The 19,960-nt window shown below is 41.9% G+C and overlaps 1 protein-coding gene across 8 annotated transcripts; it reads left to right on the forward strand.

Annotated features, from left to right (window-relative positions):
- The first annotated feature begins 64 nt into the window (after nucleotides 1–64).
- On the forward strand, nucleotides 65–18,779 carry ephx1 (epoxide hydrolase 1, microsomal (xenobiotic)). 8 transcript variants are annotated; one of them, XM_070987658.1, is made up of 10 exons: nucleotides 65–160; nucleotides 2,441–2,640; nucleotides 2,757–2,937; nucleotides 3,009–3,227; nucleotides 3,511–3,640; nucleotides 3,870–4,084; nucleotides 17,246–17,354; nucleotides 17,692–17,814; nucleotides 18,261–18,467; nucleotides 18,500–18,779. In XM_070987658.1, the coding sequence occupies exons 2-10, from the start codon at nucleotides 2,458–2,460 to the stop codon at nucleotides 18,564–18,566; spliced, it is 1,434 nt and encodes a 477-aa protein (XP_070843759.1). In that variant the 5' UTR covers nucleotides 65–160; nucleotides 2,441–2,457; the 3' UTR covers nucleotides 18,567–18,779. The 8 variants fall into 8 exon arrangements, with proteins under 8 accessions (XP_070843759.1, XP_070843760.1, XP_070843764.1 ...); XM_070987659.1 differs by lacking the exon at nucleotides 3,870–4,084 and adding an exon at nucleotides 11,422–11,636; XM_070987663.1 differs by having other exon boundaries at nucleotides 18,503–18,592.
- The last annotated feature ends 1,181 nt before the right edge of the window (nucleotides 18,780–19,960 follow it).

Raw genomic sequence — 19,960 nt, forward strand, 5'->3', positions numbered from 1 at the left:
CTCCAGAGCAGTCCGTGCGTCTCCAGTCATGAGCCTCACCGCACGTCACTGGCTGAGGGAGAGGAGGCGGGGTTCCAGGAACTGTTCAGGGAACCGGGCCAGCAGTGACCACCGCGTCCAGAAGCGCACGTCTCGCGGCAGGTATAACGGCTAAAACTTCGTGAGTTCTGTTAATATTCTTCAGAGTCGTTATCGTATTATCATGAATTTGAAATTTGATGCTTGACAGAACTGCTTGTTTTGCTCAAGTTGAAGTTTCAAAATATGGCGTTTTGTTTACGCAAATCCACAGTTTAATGTTTTCAACCGTAAATCAAACGTTAACGTGAACATTGAGCTAATTTCGTAATGAAGAGTGCGTATCAACATATGGACTCCGTCGGCGTCAGTAATTTCCGTTGTTACTAGTTTGTTTGCTGTTTCGTTAATTCATCGTTGTCTGGCTGTGAATTACGTTTGCTGACTAATTACAAATTTAAAACGTTAATTCTAATTTATAACTGGTACATATGTGCTCTGATAGTCAAACTGCGACACAGGCGTGTTCAGCACATCACACATAACTTTGTTGCTATAACGCTGTGTGTGTGTGTGTGTGTGTGTGTGTGTGTGTGTGTGTGTGTGTGTGTGTGTGTGTGTGTGTGTGTGTGGAGGAGGGTCTATTCCAGAACACAGGCCTGTGTGGTCTGTAGCTCGCGCAGTTGACAGGACTGTGTTAGCCTAGCGCTCTCCTCCCTGCATGAATGCATTAGCATGCTAACTGTCAGTCCACACCTGCCTCCTGAAGGATGGCTGCTAAGCTATGCTAGTTTATGCTCGGTAATCACACTGAAACACAGTGCAGCGGCACAGTGGGGGTGTTTCCATGCGTGCAGCTCTCCTGAATGAGAAAAGCTTTGTCATGCAGGTCTCAGGACTGACTGAGGGGCCTGGTCAGCCCGGTTATTTACCTAATCCTGTCAGCTGGCCACAAGCACAGCAACACTGACACTTTTGTGTGACTGCTCCCACATTTTTCTCTGAACTCATGACTTATGAAATCGTTTGCTCCAGAATCAGCTTACATGACTGGCAGAGAAAGTCACTGAGAGACGGAGTTATTGTTTAATGTCAGACTGTTTCTCTCTAAAGCATTTGTTGTTTCATGTGCACTTTTACTACTCTGATACCAAAACAGTTGGGACGCTGTATAAAACATAAATAACACAGAATGTGACTATTTGCTGACCTTTTGTGACATACACTCAATTAAAAACAACCCCATCAACTTCATTGATTTTTTTTTTTTTTAAATATGTTCATTCTGAATTTGATACAACAAATCTTTTCAAACCAGTTTGAACAGGAGCAACAACAGATTTGGAAAAGTGTGGAATGCTCCAAAAACATCTGTTTGGAACATTCCACAGGTTAACAGGTTCATTGGCAACAGTATTTTTATAAACTGTATATATTGTGCAAAACAACACATGACATTCATAGTTTTCTCATAAGAATATTGGCAGTAGTAATTTCTATGGCAATAAGATTTTTATGGCATTTAGTATTTTTATAATCTGTACAAATGTGCATATACATAGTTTTTTTTTTATATTCTGTATCCCATATACTTTTTTATTGTGACCCTTTTATGCCACTGTGTTTGCTCTTTGTAACACTATCTTATGTTTAGGTTTGAAACGGCCATCCTCCATCCTTGCTGTTCACAAGCGAGAGTGGAGCGAGGTTCACCACTTTGTGAACACATGATTATAAGAAGGAGATTACTGCATGGACTCAGGAACATTCCTTAAAACTTGTCGGGAAACATAGTTCAATCAAGCGTCCCAACTTCTTTGGAATTGCAGTTGTAAGTTTTTATAATTTAGTAAGTGGATTATAATTCTACTCTGCTTTCACAGTGTTATTGTACTTGGTTCATTTATCATTCAGTCACATGTCATTTTTATCAACAAATGCTTCGTTGTTGTCTCCTTTCATCCCTGTCTTCATTGTATTTACTCATTTAAATCAACCTATATTTAATGACATAGACTGAAGAAACTAAAGAACTTTGTGGAGAAAATATGGCTTTTTATCACATCTATGTATACAATCAGCCATAATTTAATGACACTTTATTCTTTTGTCTTGCTCAGGTATAATAAACTCTAATTTTTAATAATTGCAGGAGAGCATATGGTTGCCCATTCTTTAATAGTGCAATCATCATGTAATGTAACGACACATTAGATTACTGCAATTACAAAAATGGATTACTCAGTTTGGTTGCCGAAAAATCCAAATGTTTGAACGTTGTGTAGTTTTGATAATGCCTTGGCCATTTAAAATATCTGTTGACAGATATTTTCCACTCTAATGACATATTTTCCTTGGTTCATCCATCCATCCATCCATCCATCCATCCATCCATCCATCCATCCATCCATCCCTGTCGCAGCGCTGACACTCAGCACCATGTTCACGGAGGTGTTGGTTGCTCTGGTGATTGGGGGACTGATCTTCTTCCTGGTTCAGAGGAGCAGGAGCCAGGTTCTGAAGACAGAAGATGGCTGGTGGGGGGCCGGAGCTCCTCCTGATGGTGGGGAGGACATCACTGTCCGTCCCTTTAAAGTCACCACCAGTGATGAAGAGCTGGAGGTTAGGCTGGTTTGCCACTCATGATGGCCACTTTATAGCATTTAGTCATGAGGCAGTTGATGATGAAGCAGGCTGAATAAGTGTGATATGCCATGTTTCATCTCCTTTTCTGTCAGGACCTGTACAGGAGGATAGACCAGACTCGGCCCATTCCTTCACTGGAGGACAGCCAGTTTAATTATGGCTTCAACTCCCACTATCTGCAGAAGGTGATCTCTTACTGGAGAAATGACTTTGACTGGAGGAGACAAGTTGACAAAATCAACCAATACCCCCACTTCAAAACCAAAATCGAAGGTGAGGCCGTGCTGGTGACACATTCATTTTTTTATGTCGGACATATTCTGATTCATTGAACTTCCATCCAGGCATTGATGTCCACTACCTGCACGTGAAGCCGAAGAAGGTGCCAGAGGGAACCAGTGCTCTTCCTCTGATTTTGGTTCATGGCTGGCCTGGCTCCTTCTATGAGTTCTATGGGTTGATCCCTCTGCTGACAGAACCGTCAGACCCGGATGACCTTGTGTTTGAGGTGGTGTGTCCCTCCATTCCAGGGTACGGTTTTTCTGAAGCACCACATAAGAAAGGTGAGTCTGGAATGTTTTTTACTTGGAGACATTGGAAAATATTCGTACTCTATATATACACAATACACAAAAAGCAATAAATATGATGGCAAGGGATTGTTGTCTGACCAGGGCCATCTGCATTAAACAGTAGTACAGTTAATTTTCTGCAAAATCCACTCCACATTGATGTGGAAATATGTAACTCGTCCCCCTTTTCTGTAAAAGCTGACAGGTTTCATGCTGCAATGTCTAAATGTGTGTGTGTGTGTGTGTGTGTGTGTGTGTGTGTGTGGGAGAACAGGTTTTAATTCAGTTTGTGCAGCACGCATCTTCCACAAACTGATGAAGCGCCTGGGCTTCCAGCAGTTCTATGCCCAGGGAGGAGACTGGGGCTGGCTGATCACTACCAACATGGCTCAGCTGGAGCCCAAGTAAGAGCCACAAGAACTTCCTCAACATCTGATGATGTCTCCCATCTTTTCGAAAGTTTACTCTGCATTGTGTGCATGTAGTGCAGTAGCCTAAGATTTTGCAGTAAACAGTCATTCCTCTTGGAAACACCAGACCTTTGGTGAGATGTGTCCACTTTTTTGTACCTGCTTAAATAAGGTAGCACTACAGCGCCCTCTGTTTTTCATTTGCTTGTTTTTCATACTGTAGGACAGTCAAAGGCTTGCATCTGAACTTTGCTCCACCCTCCAAGCCAAGGCTGCCCATAGTTTCATCCATCATGCTCGGCCATCGCTTCCCTAAGCTGTTTGGCTTCACTGACATGGATATCCAATACCTCTTCCCCCGCATGGACAAGCTGGTGGTGGAGTCCATCAAAGAGTCTGGCTACATGCACATCCAGGCCACTAAGCCTGACACTGTGGGTAAGGACTGTTTCAACATATTGCCACATGAGACCATTTCCTCTTGTGCTACTTTTGACAGATGTGTGAGTAAGCAGTGCTTGCCAATTGATTTTGTGAAATGGGCCCCAGGAGCAGAAGCAGCATCACCATAGTGGAAGCTTTGGGTTACGCTTTATTTAAAGGGGTGTACAAAAGACATGACGCCTGTCATGAACATTTATGAACGCTGTCATTTGGTTAATAGCGTCAACAAATGTACTCCTTTTAATCAACAAATCCATAAATGAAATCCTTTCTGATTCTGAATTTCCCCTCAGGTCGAGGACTAAATGACTCTCCTGTGGGTCTGGCCACCTACATCCTGGAGAAGTTCTCCACATGGACGGACCGCAACTTCAGGAACCTGGAGGATGGAGGACTCACCAGGTAACCAGCACAGAACAAAACAGAGTGGAGGGGAGTGAGTGCTGATACAGTGGAGGCCAAAATTATTAGCCCCCCTTATGAAATTAGACAAAACTCTTGATTTCTCGATGGAAATGAACTAACAATAAGTGTTAAAAGTGTTTTTGTTTCCAAAATAACAAAGCAATGATGCAACGTACAGCGGTTCCAGACACTGTGACACGCTTGGAAATGGCAGTATAGCCTTCCCCCTGATCATGAGCCTCCACTATCTTCATTCTGAGCTCAAGACTGATTTCCTTTGTCTTTAGTAAACATAGTCCCTTTCAATAATATGTTCAAGTGCCCTGTTCCTTGGTGTCCTTTAATGCTGATTGAATGCGTAGGTGTTGTTAGGGCGTCAGTTGACTGCACAGGTGTGGTTTGAAAGCTGACTAGTTAATTAGGTGTGTTTTGAAAGCAAAAATTCACATGGGGGGGGTACTGTTATTGACCACCCCATTTTTCACTATATTTGATATATTTTATATTTCAAAATGTACCAAAAGCTACTAAATAGCACAGGTTTTATCAGAGCTGCAAACATTGGGAAGAATTTTAGGAAAATGTTCCCTAATTCTTGGGGGGCTAATAATTTTGGCCTCAAATGTAATTGCCATCATTACATCCTTTTCATCTTCCTCTAGTATGATCATCAAAGTATCATGCACACAGTAGTTCTGGACATCATCAGAAGTAGGAGCGTTTGTATTAGCAGTTGCTCCAGTTTCATGGTGAAACGGTGTTGTTTGGAAAATGGTCTGACCTCAGCAGCACCTTCTCCAAATAACACTGTGTTGTTATTTGGAAATACAGATACAGAATATATTGATGAATGAGGGCTTCCTACACACTCAATGGCCTTTATTGTCATCACTGTAATATGACATCTCGTGTGTGTGGTGCCTTGCAGGAAGTTCTCTCTGGATGATCTGCTGACTAATGTGATGATCTATTGGACGTCTGGCTGCATCGTCTCCTCTATGAGGTTCTACAAGGAAAATCTTGGCAAAGGTCTCAACCAGCCTCACTCTAAGTGAGTGAGCACGGAGTTGAATGTGACCTGCTGGTTGCACTTCCAGTGTTACGCTGCTTAAAGAGCAGATGAACGTGACATAAAACATTTGAAACCACAGCCTTTAAAAGCTTTAAATCCTCTTCAGTGCTTATTGCTTGCTAGTGGACATTTCTTATATTTGTAAGAAACGTATATAACTATTATTATTACTGAAAGAGCTGTTTAGAGTGATCTGAACACCACATCTAGCTGTATATAAACCTGATTCAGACCCTGAATTCACCCCTAAATGCTACAAATCACTCATTTCTCCAGTGGAAACATCTCACTGAGACACAGTTCAGAGTGTTTAAAAGGTGCATTTTTACCACATCAAAATGCCGATGAAGAGCTGGTTTTATTCATTAATAGCACTTAAATAACATCTTTAATATTAAAGCTAACGCATCATCATGTCTTCACAGGTTAGGGGTGTATGTCCCCACTGGATTTGCTTGCTTTCCCAACGAGCTCATGTACACTCCCAAACTGTGGGTCAAACAGAAATACCGTAACCTCCTGACCTTCACACCCATGGCCCGTGGAGGCCATTTTGCTGCCATGGAGGAGCCCCAGCTGATGGCTGCAGACATCCAGAACTTCATTAAAACTGTGGAGAAGAAGAAGAAGAAATAGTAGGGAGTTGACTGATGAACAGGTAATGCAGTAGAAGTACAGTACGAAAGTACAGATTCACAAAAAGAAAGGGGAACACAGTGGTGAGCAGTGAGTAGACATGTATACATTGAGATTCTGAGGACTGTGATTGTCTGTGAGGTGGAAGTGATCATAGAGTAAAACTCCCTCAGTGAGATTCCTAATCATGCTCCATGAATGAGTCTTTAAATTGTGTACTTTGATTGGTGAAGAGTCACAGAAGCCACATAGACAGAGCAAACAGTAAACCCACGGCTTCTGTTGTCAGCACATTGTGGCAGCTCATGTGAGAGCAGAATCAGGCAGTTCAACTAATACTAATAATAGTACTAATTCAAGTGCTATTCCAGTGATATAGAAAAGCACCATCACCAGCCACGTCAGTTGTCTCAGCTACACCTGTCAGTGCAGTTTACAGTGAGGAACCAGCATCATTCCTTCTCTCTCCTCTGCTGCACCTCACTCAAAGCCCCTCTCAGCCTTGTAGTGCTTAACAGTTCATGAGGCAGCTGCAGATGGGAGGTCAGGGGGCACTTGTTGTTATTGTGTTGACGACCTGCACAAGGTGCCAGACATTCCTCTAACTGATAGCCGTGCTGCCACACTATTGCCTTACACCTTTGAATTATGTTCCATTTTGCTGGAGTTTTCCTTTCAGACGTACCCACAACTGGTTTTAGCATTTTAAAGCTTGGATGAATTCAGATTTCTTTCATGTGTTGCACAGTTAACAACAGCACACCGCTGCTACAACCACAGTTGCCTTTGATTTGTTTGCTGGTGTTCAGAACATGCAGAACATTTTGTCTCATTGATTGACTTTGATTTGCTGCAAAGGCTAGAAGCCCTGCTTCCTTGTTTTCCATTCAATCTGTTGTGTCTTCAGAGGACGGCTTTGATATGCAGTATGTTGATTTATAGTTCAGTTCATCTTTAGGGGCATGATAGCCTAACGTGAGAGGAACAATCCTGAGGAGCTGACTTTTTCTGATCGTGTTGATAATGAAGAAGTTAAGCAGTCTATAGTGCTGTTTGACACGTTCTGTCTGAGAATGATTTACTTTCATGATGGAATGTATTTAGTTTTATTAAAGAGATTGAAAAGACGTTTTCAGAGTACAGACATTAAAAATGTATCTCTGGAAATTCAGTCGCTGGACATGATTTTCACAATAGAAATTATTGTAAGAACAATAAGCTGTCAATTTTTTTCAACTATGCCATTTAAAATGGTTAACAGTGTATGCTACCATTCCATGATGACCACAAATGACATGTTGTATCTCAGATCGGGACATAATGCTCTATTTTTGACCAAATAAAATAATAGCTGTAGCTCACTGTCTGAGCAGTTAGTCTGTTATTTCAAACTGTTTCTGGGCCGTCCACACAAATCCACAGCTCATATCAAATCAATGTGTGTCACTCACAGTTCACTGAGTCATTACTCAGTTCCTGGAGTTCATCCTATGAATGGTAGGTAGTAAATCTATCTTAACTAGTTTTATTGCTGTTGCATGTTCGGTTTTATTAGATGCTGTTAAATGCTGCTGTTTTACATTCAAACAAGCCTCTCTAACTTTGGTCATGGTTCACTGTCAAACTGATATCGTAATGAAAGGAGTCATAAAGTCAGACTGTTGGCCAAAGTCAAATGAAATAATGTACTGCCATTACAGAGCTTTGGAGAAAGTGATCTGTTTCAGATTTGGAGCCTTAAACCTGGGACCTGTGACCAGTTAGCTTCAGGCATCAGTTACCAAGCTAACAGACACTGACTTTGATTAATCTTCATTTCTGGAGCGCGGGCAAGTAAAAATGACTAAATTTCGAGTTTACAGATCTGGTTCATATATCAGTCCTCCTTTCTGGAACACCACCCTGCAGCTTTTCTGCATGTATCTAACATGCTTGTTGTGGTGTGTCGTGTTCTGATCTGTATCACATTAGTTAACGTTCACAATTGCAGATCAAGTGAAGTGAATCAGATTTTTTGCTCTCATCCAATCATAACAGTGTTAAGATGCTGGGATGCCCTGAAAGTTTTCAAAATTCCAAAATGCACTTCCACATCTCTTCGGTCATGTTCAACGTCGCACTGCCCTGAGCTTCCAGTCCCACCCCAGTCCAGTTGTTAACAGTCCAGAGCGCTGAGGTTCCCAAGCCCCCCAGCGCCCTGGCGCAGGACACCCTCCCACTGCTGCACTCCCACATCAGGACCACATGGAGTTCCCCACATCACCTCACCCGATAAGGAAACAAGCAGAGAGACGCAGAGAGAGACGGGGAGGAATTCTCTGAATGGACGGAGATGCGCAGGGACCAGCTGTTGATTGTGGGGTTTTCACCTGTTGTTTAGAGGTGTGGGTGGAAGTCGGGGTCCCACAGAGGCCTGGTAAACTGATGATGCAGCAACAAGTTTCAAACATGTTGGGACAGAAGCAAATAAAGACTGGGAAAGTAGTGGAATGCTCCAAAAACACCTGTTTGGAACATTCCACAGGTAAACAGGTTCATTGTTGACAGGAGATAGTATCATGTGTTTTATTATCCATATTGGCAACAGTATTTTTATAAACTGTATATTTTGTGCATTTACATACACCTCGTACCAGTATTTCCACCAGTACGAGTATTTCTCAAGTGCAAAACAACACATGACATTCGTAGTTTTCTCATAAGAATATTGGCAATAGTAATTTCTATGGCAGTAAGATTTTTATGGCATTTAGTATTTTTACAATTTGGACAAATGTACATATACATCGTTTTCCTGTTCTGTATCCCATATACTTTTTTATTGTGACCCTTTTATGTCACTGTGCTTGCTCTTTGTAACACTTGCTGGCTGAAACAACTGAATCTCCCCAGTGTGGAATCAATAAAGTCTTATGTTTGGGTATGAAAGGGGCATCCTGGAAGGGCTCAGTTGTTCACAAGCGAGAGTGGAGCGAGGTTCACCACTTTGTGAACACATGATTATATGAAGGAGATTACTGCATGGACTCAGGAACATTCCTTAAAACTTGTCGGGAAACATAGTTCAATCAAGAATTGCAGTTGTAAGTTTTTATAATTTAGTAAGTGGATTATAATTCTACTCTGCTTTTACAGTGTTATTGTACTTGGTTCATTTATCATTCAGTCCCATGTCATTTTTATCAACAGATGCTTCGTTGTTGTCTCTTTCATCCCTGTCTTCATTTTTTTTTAACTCGTTTAAATCAACCTATATTTAATGACATAGACTGAAGAAACTAAAGAACTTTGTAGAGAAAATGTGGTTTTTAATCAGATCTATGACATCTAATCAGCCATAATTTAATGACACTTTATTCTTTTGTCTTGCTCAGGTATAATAAACTCTAATTTTTAATAATTGCAGGAGAGCATATGGTTGCCCATTCTTTAATAGTGCAATCATCATGTAATGTAACAACACATTAGAGTACTGCAATTACAAAAATGGATTACTCAGTTTGGTTGCCGAAAAATCCAAATGTTTGAACGTTGTGTAGTTTTGATAATGCCTTGACCATTTAAAACATCTGTTGACAGATATTTTCCACTCTAATGACATATTTTCCTTGGTTCATCCATCCATCCATCCATCCATCCATCCATCCATCCATCCATCCATCCATCCATCCATCCATCCATCCCTGTCGCAGCGCTGACACTCAGCACCATGTTCACGGAGGTGTTGGTTGCTCTGGTGATTGGGGGACTGATCTTCTTCCTGGTTCAGAGGAGCAGGAGCCAGGTTCTGAAGACAGAAGATGGCTGGTGGGGGGCCAGGGTTCCTCCTGATGGTGGGGAGGACATCACTGTCCGTCCCTTTAAAGTCACCACCAGTGATGAAGAGCTGGAGGTTAGGCTGGTTTGCCACTCATGATGGCCACTTTATAGCATTTAGTCATGAGGCAGTTGATCATGAAGCAGGCTGAATAAGTGTGATATGCCATGTTTCATCTCCTTTTCTGTCAGGACCTGTACAGGAGGATAGACCAGACTCAGCCCATTCCTTCACTGGAGGACAGCCAGTTTAATTATGGCTTCAACTCCCACTACCTGCAGAAGGTGATCTCTTACTGGAGAAATGACTTTGACTGGAGGAGACAAGTTGATAAAATCAACCAATACCCCCACTTCAAAACCAAAATCGAAGGTGAGGCCGTGCTGGTGACACATTCATTATCTTATGTCGGACATATTCTGATTCATTGAACTTCCATCCAGGCATTGATGTCCACTACCTGCACGTGAAGCCGAAGAAGGTGCCAGAGGGAACCAGTGCTCTTCCTCTGATTTTGGTTCATGGCTGGCCTGGCTCCTTCTATGAGTTCTATGGGTTGATCCCTCTGCTGACAGAACCGTCAGACCCGGATGACCTTGTGTTTGAGGTGGTGTGTCCCTCCATTCCAGGGTACGGTTTTTCTGAAGCACCACATAAGAAAGGTGAGTCTGGAATGTTTTTTACTTGGAGACATTGGAAAATATTGATGCTAGGTGTGTTAAACTTAGAAAATTCCCAACATCATTAATTGTTTAGGGGTTGCTTAGTACTGTAGTGTTTTGGTCCAGTAACCACAACCATAAATTTCTCTTGCATAGTTCACTTCAAAATTTGACATTCCATATAAAGAAAAGGAAAAATTGCATACAGCTGAATGAAATGTTGTTTCTCTCAGGACCAAAGTGTAATTACAGACTATAGAAGAAGTTTGATTATACACAGATTGTATGAACAAGGCTGTTAGGAGACAGCATTGATGAAAAGACAAATCGCTGAGTACTGACTCCAAAGAAAGACCCAACTGGGAATGAATAATCATTTCCAAAGACACACTATAAAGTTCATGAGTGCATCTGAAGGTCTGATGTTATTCAAATAAAGATAAAGAGTCAATAGTAAGTAGGAATATTTTACTCGACATTTATTTATTTAACTTGTCCCCCTTTTCTGAAGAAACTGACAGGTTTCATGCTGCAAATTCCAAATGTGTCTCCTATCATTTACAAAGTTTACTCTGTATTGTGTGCATATAGTGCAGTACACTAAGATTTCGCAGTAAACAGTCATTCCTCTTGGAAACACCAGACCTTTGGTGAGATGTGTCCACTTTTTTGTACATGCTTAAATAAGGTAGTGCTACAGCACCCTCTGTTTTTCATTTGTTTGTTTTTCATACTGAAGGACAGTCAAAGGCTTGCATCTGAATGCTTTCCTACCCTCCACATCCTTCCATCCCACGGTTTCATCCATCATGCTTGGCCATCACTTCCCTAAGCTGTTTGGCTTCACTGACATGGATATCCAGCGTCTCTTCCCTCGCATGGACAAGCTGGTGGTGGAGCCCATCAAAGAGTCTGGCTACATGCACATCCAGGTCACTAAGCCTGACACTGCAGGTAAGGACCGTTTCAACATATTGCCACATGAGACCATTTCCTCTTGTACTAATTTTGACAAATGTAGCTGATCAAAGGAAACATGAAGCTGCCACCGTGTGTGTGAGTAAGCAGTGCTTGCCAATTGATTTTGTGAAATGGGCCCCAGGAGCAGAAGCAGCATCACCATAGAGGACAGCTTTGATTACACTTTGTTTGAAAGGGTGTACAAAAGATATGACACCTGTCATGAACATCTTGAATGCTGTCATTTGGTTTTTTGTTTCAATAAATGTACTCCTTTTTATGTTTAATATGTTTGTTCGAGTTTTAAACAATAAAAAAAGTATATACACAACAATTCACACCATAAGAGAGAGAGTACAACAAAAAAAACCCCCTCATATATCAAAAACCCCACCCCACACACTAACCCCACCCCCTTTCCCCACTGTCACAAAAAGAAAATAAGACATGAATATTTACACACAGACCCTCAGTGAATCAGCCAGAACACCATAAGAAGACTCACTCCTACACCATTGTTGACATCTGGTCAAAGAAATCCAAGAAAGGCTCCCACACCCAATGGAACTCTCCTTCAGAGCCCGTCATCATACACCTAATTTTTTTTCATTTTTTCAAATGAAACAGCGTGTTCCTGATCCAATGTGATAGCGTGGGTGGGGCCGCATGCTTCCACTTTAGCAAGATTAAGCAGCACGCTAACAAGGTTGAAAAAGCAATGACCTTCCGACCCCCGGCAGGTAACCCTGTTCCCTCGACATTGAGCAGCAAAGAGCGGATTTAAGGTTATTTTAACCCTAAGTATATTAGAAAGTACTTCCCAGATACCTTCCCAATATTGCTGTATCTTGGGACAGAGCAAGAACATGTGGATTAGAGTGGCCTCTGCCGTTTTACATCTATCGCACATCGGGTCAACTTGAGAACAAATTCTTGCCAATTTGGATTTAGGGAGATGAGCTCAATGTACCACTTTGACCTGAATTAGAGAGTTCCTGTTCAATTAGAGAACACATTGAAGATGAATGAATTTTCCTTAAAATATTAGACCAATCCGTTCCACTAATACTAATCTGTAGATCCTGCTCCCAAGCCTCTTGGATAGCAGGCATGAATGGAGAATGTAAGTGAGAGAGCAAACTTAACATTCTAGAAATGACCTTCTTTGTAGTTGGATTAAAGGACAGCATCTCATCAATTACAGTAGTGGAAGGTCTGTCTGGGAACCCCGGGACTAAGCCTGAAACAAAGTGCCGTACCTGTAAGTATCTGAAAAAATTAGAAGGAGGTAAACCGTATTTAACAGACAACTGTTCAAAAGAAGCAAACTTATTCCCTATAAAGAGGTTGCTAAAACTTTTCAACCCTTGTCTTTGCCACATCTGAAATGTGGCGTCCTGCATTCAAGGAGGGAAAAAGGAGTTCGCTGCTATCGGACTTGACAGGCTCATTTTCCGAAATTCAAAATACTTCCTGAAATGCATGTAAATTTTAACGGACTCACGAACATCCAGGTTATGAAGTGGCAACTTCATAAGGGACAAAGAGTTGGGACAAAGAGGGTTGCAGTAGGGACAAAGAGTTTGTAGGGACAAAGAGTTGCAAGAACGCTTCTCCATCTCCACCCACATTGGTCCCCCATCACCAGAACCATAGTGTACCCAAAAAGACAAGCAGCACAGATTAGCTGCCCAGTAATAGTAACAAAAATTTGGAAGGGCCAGACCGCCATCCCATTTTGATTTCTGCAAGTGTTCTTTACGCAGACGTGGTCTTTTGCCTTTCCAAAGAAAAGACCAGAGCACTGAGTCAAGTTTCTTAAAATAAGCACCAGGAACGAACATAGGAAGACTCTGAAAAAGATACAAGAATCTGGGTAGCACAGACATCTTAATGACATTCACTCTCCCAACCAACGAGAGTAAGAGTGACTGCCTAGATAAGTCTTGTTGAACTTTGATCTGTTAATCATGGAAATTGTTTTTAAAAAGATCACAAAAATTCCTTGTCACTTTAACAGAGAGATAAGTAAAGCTATGCTCAGAGATCTTAAAGGGCACTGATACAGTCATGTTCAGAGGCAGTAATTCACTTTCGTTGAGGTTTAGTTTATACCCCGAGATTTCCCCAAATTGAGCAAGAACTTCCAGAGTGCGAGCAATGCTTGTCTTGGCCTCGGACACGAACAACAGGAGATCGTCAGCATAAAGAGATAGTTTCTGTTCTGTGCCAAATCTTGTAATTCCATGAATATAACAGTTGTTTCTTATAGCTATAGCTAGGGCTGGGCGATATGGCTGAAAACTCTATTGCGATATAAGTGTTTTATATTGGTGGATATCGATAATTATTGATATTTTTTATGACCTATTTAAAATAAGGACCAGGAGAAAAACACATTCAATTTAAACATTTTTATTTTAAATTTAACCTTCCTCTGATTACAATCCCCTCAGCTATCAAGGCAGAAAGGAAATGTCAACACAATCATGGAAAACACTGAGAACTTTTTTTCTGCAGCTTTAGTGCAGGAAGTTCACAAGCTGATTCACCTTCTGCTGAATAAAATGTTTTCAGATATGTGAAGTGTTTTGGAAACATAGCAGAAACTGAGGTAGACTTGACATCTGTAACATACAAACATGATAGACAGCACAGTAAGATTGATTGAATTATAAAACCAGCCTAGACATATGAACAACTTTAGTCACTCTTCTTACTCTAAACATACATGAACTATTTAATTATATTTTTATTGTAAGTGTGTTTAAGAAAAAAAAAGTACATGTAAGAGATGTTTATAACCTGGCTTCTCCACAGTGCTCAGCGGAAGCATGTCTTTAGCTACATGATATGCCGCTGCCTCCGTTACGTCTTCGTGCCTTTTAGATGATTTGTCATCAGGCAATGAAGCAGATACCTCTGCATGGTGGTCAGCTGCTTGTGCGGTGGTGCTGCGGTTGGCGGACGTTGGCGAATACGGCTGCGCTCCAAAGAGTGAGCGCAGCTAAGGTGGTTAAATAAGTTTGTGGTATTACTGGTCTTGGTGGGGACGACAGTCTTGCATAAGTTACAAACCACATTGGTCTGACCACGGTCCGACTTATAAAATCCAAAAAACTCCATACTGGCGAACTGACTTTCCCTGTTCTATCGACAATTTCTTTGCTCGCTGCAGCGCTCACTTTCTATTTCTCATCTCACTCCTCGTGGAGCAACAAACATGTGACAACGAGATGGTGCAACCAAACTTGATAATGTTACATGATTGGCGTGTTAGCGTGTCTCTCTCACTGATTAGTGATTACTCCCTACGTTGCTCAGTTACCTGAGAGCGAGTGCTTTTGTTCATGCAACCAACATCGCTTCGCAACTTCAGGTTTCTTCCGACAAAGAAAAAAAAAATTATCGAATGCTTTATCAAATGCATTTTATATTGATATTGATGACGTGTCTATCGCGAGACATATCGCTATCGTTTTATCGGCCCAGCCCTAGCTATAGCTATAGCCAGAGGCTCAATAGCCAACACAAAAAGAAGGGGGCTGAGAGGGCAGCCCTGACGGTGTAGCCTGAATGGTTTGGAATAATTATTATTTGTTAATACCATTGCTGAGGCACAGGCATACAGCATCTTAACCCATGATATGAATGTTTTACTCTATGCAGAGTTTCAAACAGGTAACCCCACTCCACTCTATCACACGCCTTCTCTGCATTCATGGAGAGAAGACACTCGGTGGCAGCCTGACAAGGAGTATACAAGACATTAAATAGGCGCCAATTACCAAAAAAACAGTGCCTGTCCTTTACAAAACCCGTCTGGCCTGGGGATATAACATGGGGCAGAACCTGCTCTAGACGGCATGCCAATACTTTGGCCAGAATCTTGTAGTCACAATTTAAAGGTGAGATTGGCCAGTAAAACTCTAGGGGAATTCTTACCTTTCTTTTTGAGTAGCATTATGCAAGCCAGATTCAATGTATCAGGAAGAGACCCCCAGGTAAAAGAGTCTGGGCATACTGCCGCAGACAAGGGAGCAGACTGAAGACGCGAGAAAAGAAATGAGGATCATCATAGTTCGGAGCGTAAATATTTGCCAACGCAACATTAAGGTCATGGAGTTCACCAGTAGCTATAATATATCATCCACTTCGGTCAGCTATAGTTGTAGAAGGTGTAAAGGAAATACATTTGTTAATCAATATTGCTACACCTCTAGCCTCACATCTCTGTACCCTTAACATTCCATGTAACAATGTTACATGAGCTAGCCATCATAATCCAAACAGAGACAAAACATATAAACTCAAGGGTCTGTCCATTACCTACATTTTTTACACAGTTAAAGGCCTCAACATTCTGGCTGAATACCAAGACATAAAAAGAGAAAAAAGTACAACACTTTGGTCTATTAACAGTGACAGTGAGACAAAAAACCCCACCCCAGCACCCCCAGGTGACACTAGCTGCTGGAACAAGTAACACACCTACCCTACCTAACTCAAATACTTCCGTGCCTAATCCCAACTAAATAACCCCCTCCATCCTGATAGTTGGAATGTAAAATGGAGCCCACCTATTGATTGTCTGTAGTAACACCCCACCACGAATATAAATACAAAGTACATATTGAAACGTGTGCCATCATCGAAACCATAAACAACAAAGAATACAAAGGTAAACATAGAGCGGCTTGTGTAAAACACGCAACAGTGCTCACTTCTTGAAACTGAAGTAGTTACACAACTCACAAGTATCAGAACCAACCGCTCTGGAGTTCCTTGAGTCCACAATAAACGGTGCAGGTGCTGTCCGTGTTGGTGATATGGAGCCATCCAGGGAACAGCAACGGGTGTTTCAGTCCCATCTTGTACAAGTCCGACATCACCGACGAGTATTTCTTCCTTTGGCTCACCATATCAGCGCTGTAGTCTTCATAGACCCTAAAAGGGATGTTCTGGTATTCCGGATCACGCCTCTTCCGAGCCTCCCGAATCACCAGTTCTTTGCTCTGGTACCGGTAGAAGCAGATGACAACAGGCCGAGGCTTGTCTCTGGCGCCTGGCTTTGGGGCCAAGCTGCGGTGCGCCTGGTTCAACTCTGGAGGCGAGGGAAAGTTGTCCAGTCTAAAAACATCCTGAAGCAGTTGTGAGAAGAACTTGCTGGATTGTGGACCCTCAATCCCCTTGCTTAGACCAATAAGACGGACATTATTTCTCCTGTGTCTCCCCTCCAATTCAGTTAGCCTCGCCGTAAGCTTGGTGCTATCCGCCTGTAGCCTCTAACAGGAGTCCTCCATCTTGGCCAGGCACTGATGGAGTGATTCGGCATGACTCCACGGAGTCCAAACGCTCACCATGACCATCGTCTGTCTTCCAGAGCCCATCCAATTTCTCGTTCACTTCGTCAAAAGAGTTCTCCAACTCCAAGATCAGTCATGAAAAAGTAGCTCAATAGGTGGTTTTTAGAGTCAAAAGTAGTGGGATCTGTAGGGGAGCACGACCTACTCCTTGCTCGCTGAACCGGAAGTCCAAATGTACTCCTTTTTAATCAACAAATCCACAAATGAAATCCTTTCTGATTCTGAATTTCCCCTCAGGTCGAGGACTAAATGATTCTCCTGTGGGTCTGGCTGCCTACATCCTGGAGAAGTTCTCCACATGGACGGACCGCAACTTCAGGAACCTGGAGGATGGGGGACTCACCAGGTAACCAGCACCGAACAGAGTGGAGGGGAGTGAGTGCTGATAAATGCCATCACATCCTTTTCATCCTCCTCTAGTATGAAGATCAAAGTATCATGCACACAGTAGTTCTGGACATCATCAGAAGTAGGAGCGTTTGTATTAGAAGTTGCTCCAGTTTCATGGTGAAATGGTGTTGTTTGGAAAATGGTCTGACTTCAGCAGCACCTTCTCCAAATAACACTGTGTTATTATTTGGTACAGATACAGAATATATTGATGAATGAGGGCTTCCTACACACTCAGTAGCCTTTATTGTCATCACTGTAATATGACATCTCGTGTGTGTGGTGCCTTGCAGGAAGTTCTCTCTGGATGATCTGCTGACTAATGTGATGATCTATTGGACGTCTGGCTGCATCGTCTCCTCTATGAGGTTCTACAAGGAAAATCTTGGCAAAGGTCTCAACCAGCCTCACTCTAAGTGAGTGAGCACGGAGTTGAATGTGACCTGCTGGTTGCACTTCCAGTGTTACGCTGCTTAAAGAGCAGACGAACATGACATAAAACATTTGAAACCACAGCCTTTAAAAGCTTTAAATCCTCTTCAGTGCTTATTGCTTGCTAGTGGACATTCCTTATATTTGTAAGAAACGTATATAACTATTATTATTACTGAAAGAGCTGTTTAGAGTGATCTGAACACCACATCTAGCTGTATATAAACCTGATTCAGACCCTGAATTCACCCCTAAATGCTACAAATCACTCATTTCTCCAGTGGAAACATCTCACTGAGACACAGTTCAGAGTGTTTAAAAGGTGCATTTTTACCACATCAAAATGCCGATGAAGAGCTGGTTTTATTCATTAATAGCACTTAAATAACATCTTTAATATTAAAGCTAACGCATCATCATGTCTTCACAGGTTAGGGGTGTATGTCCCCACTGGATTTGCTTGCTTTCCCAACGAGCTCATGTACACTCCCAAACTGTGGGTCAAACAGAAATGCCGTAACCTCCTGACCTTCACACCCATGGCCCGTGGAGGCCATTTTGCTGCCATGGAGGAGCCCCAGCTGATGGCTGCAGACATCCAGAACTTCATTAAAACTGTGGAGAAGAAGAAGAAATAGTAGGGAGTTGACTGATGAACAGGTAATGCAGTAGAAGTACAGTACGAAAGTACAGATTCACAAAAAGAAAGGGGAACACAGTGGTGAGCAGTGAGTAGACATGTATACATTGAGATTCTGAGGACTGTGATTGTCTGTGAGGTGGAAGTGATCATATAGTAAAACTCCCTCAGTGAGATTCCTAATCATGCTCCATGAATGAGTCTTTAAATTGTGTACTTTGATTGGTGAAGAGTCACAGAAGCCACATAGACAGAGCAAACAGTAAACCCACGGCTTCTGTTGTCAGCACATTGTGGCAGCTCATGTGAGAGCAGAATCAGGCAGTTCAACTAATACTAATAATAGTACTAATTCAAGTGCTATTCCAGTGATATAGAAAAGCATCATCACCAGCCACGTCAGTTGTCTCAGCTACACCTGTCAGTGCAGTTTACAGTGAGGAACCAGCATCATTCCTTCTCTCTCCTCTGCTGCACCTCACTCAAAGCCCCTCTCAGTCTTGTAGTGCTTAACAGTTCATGAGGCAGCTGCAGATGGGAGGTCAGGGGGCACTTGTTGTTATTGTGTTGACGGCCTGCACAAGGTGCCAGACATTCCTCTAACTGATAGTTAGAGTTTTCCTTTCAGGCGTACCCACAACTGGTTTTAGCATTTTAAAGCTTGGATGAATTCAGATTTCTTTCATGTGTTGCACAGTTAACAACAGCACACCGCTGCTACAACCACAGTTGCCTTTGATTTGTTTGCTGGTGTTCAGAACATGCAGAACATTTTGTCTCATTGATTGACTTTGATTTGCTGCAAAGGCTAGAAGCCCTGCTTCCTTGTTTTCCATTCAATCTGTTGTGTCTTCAGAGGACGGCTTTGATATGCAGTATGTTGATTTATAGTTCAGTTCATCTTTAGGGGCATGATAGCCTAACGTGAGAGGAACAATCCTGAGGAGCTGACTTTTGCTGATTGTGTTGATAATGAAGAAGTTAAGCAGTCTGTAGTGCTGTTTGACACGTTCTGTCTGAGAATGATTTACTTTCACGATGAAATGTATTTAGTTTTATTAAAGAGATTGAAAAGACGTTTTCAGAGTACAGACATTAAAAATGTATCTCTGGAAATTCAGTCGCTGGACATGATTTTCACAATAGAAATTATTGTAAGAACAATAAGCTGTCAATTTTTTTCAACTATGCCATTTAAAATGGTTAACAGTGTATGCTACCATTCCATGATGACCACAAATGACATGTTGTATCTCAGATCGGGACATAATGCTCTATTTTTGACCAAATAAAATAATAGCTGTAGCTCACTGTCTGAGCAGTTAGTCTGTTATTTCAAACTGTTTCTGGGCCGTCCACACAAATCCACAGCTCATATCAAATCAATGTGTGTCACTCACAGTTCACTGAGTCATTACTCAGTTCCTGGAGTTCATCCTATGAATGGTAGGTAGTAAATCTATCTTAACTAGTTTTATTGCTGTTGCATG

Source organism: Chaetodon trifascialis, chromosome 19 (genome assembly GCF_039877785.1).
Source record: "Chaetodon trifascialis isolate fChaTrf1 chromosome 19, fChaTrf1.hap1, whole genome shotgun sequence".
Classification (NCBI taxonomy): domain Eukaryota; kingdom Metazoa; phylum Chordata; class Actinopteri; order Chaetodontiformes; family Chaetodontidae; genus Chaetodon; species Chaetodon trifascialis.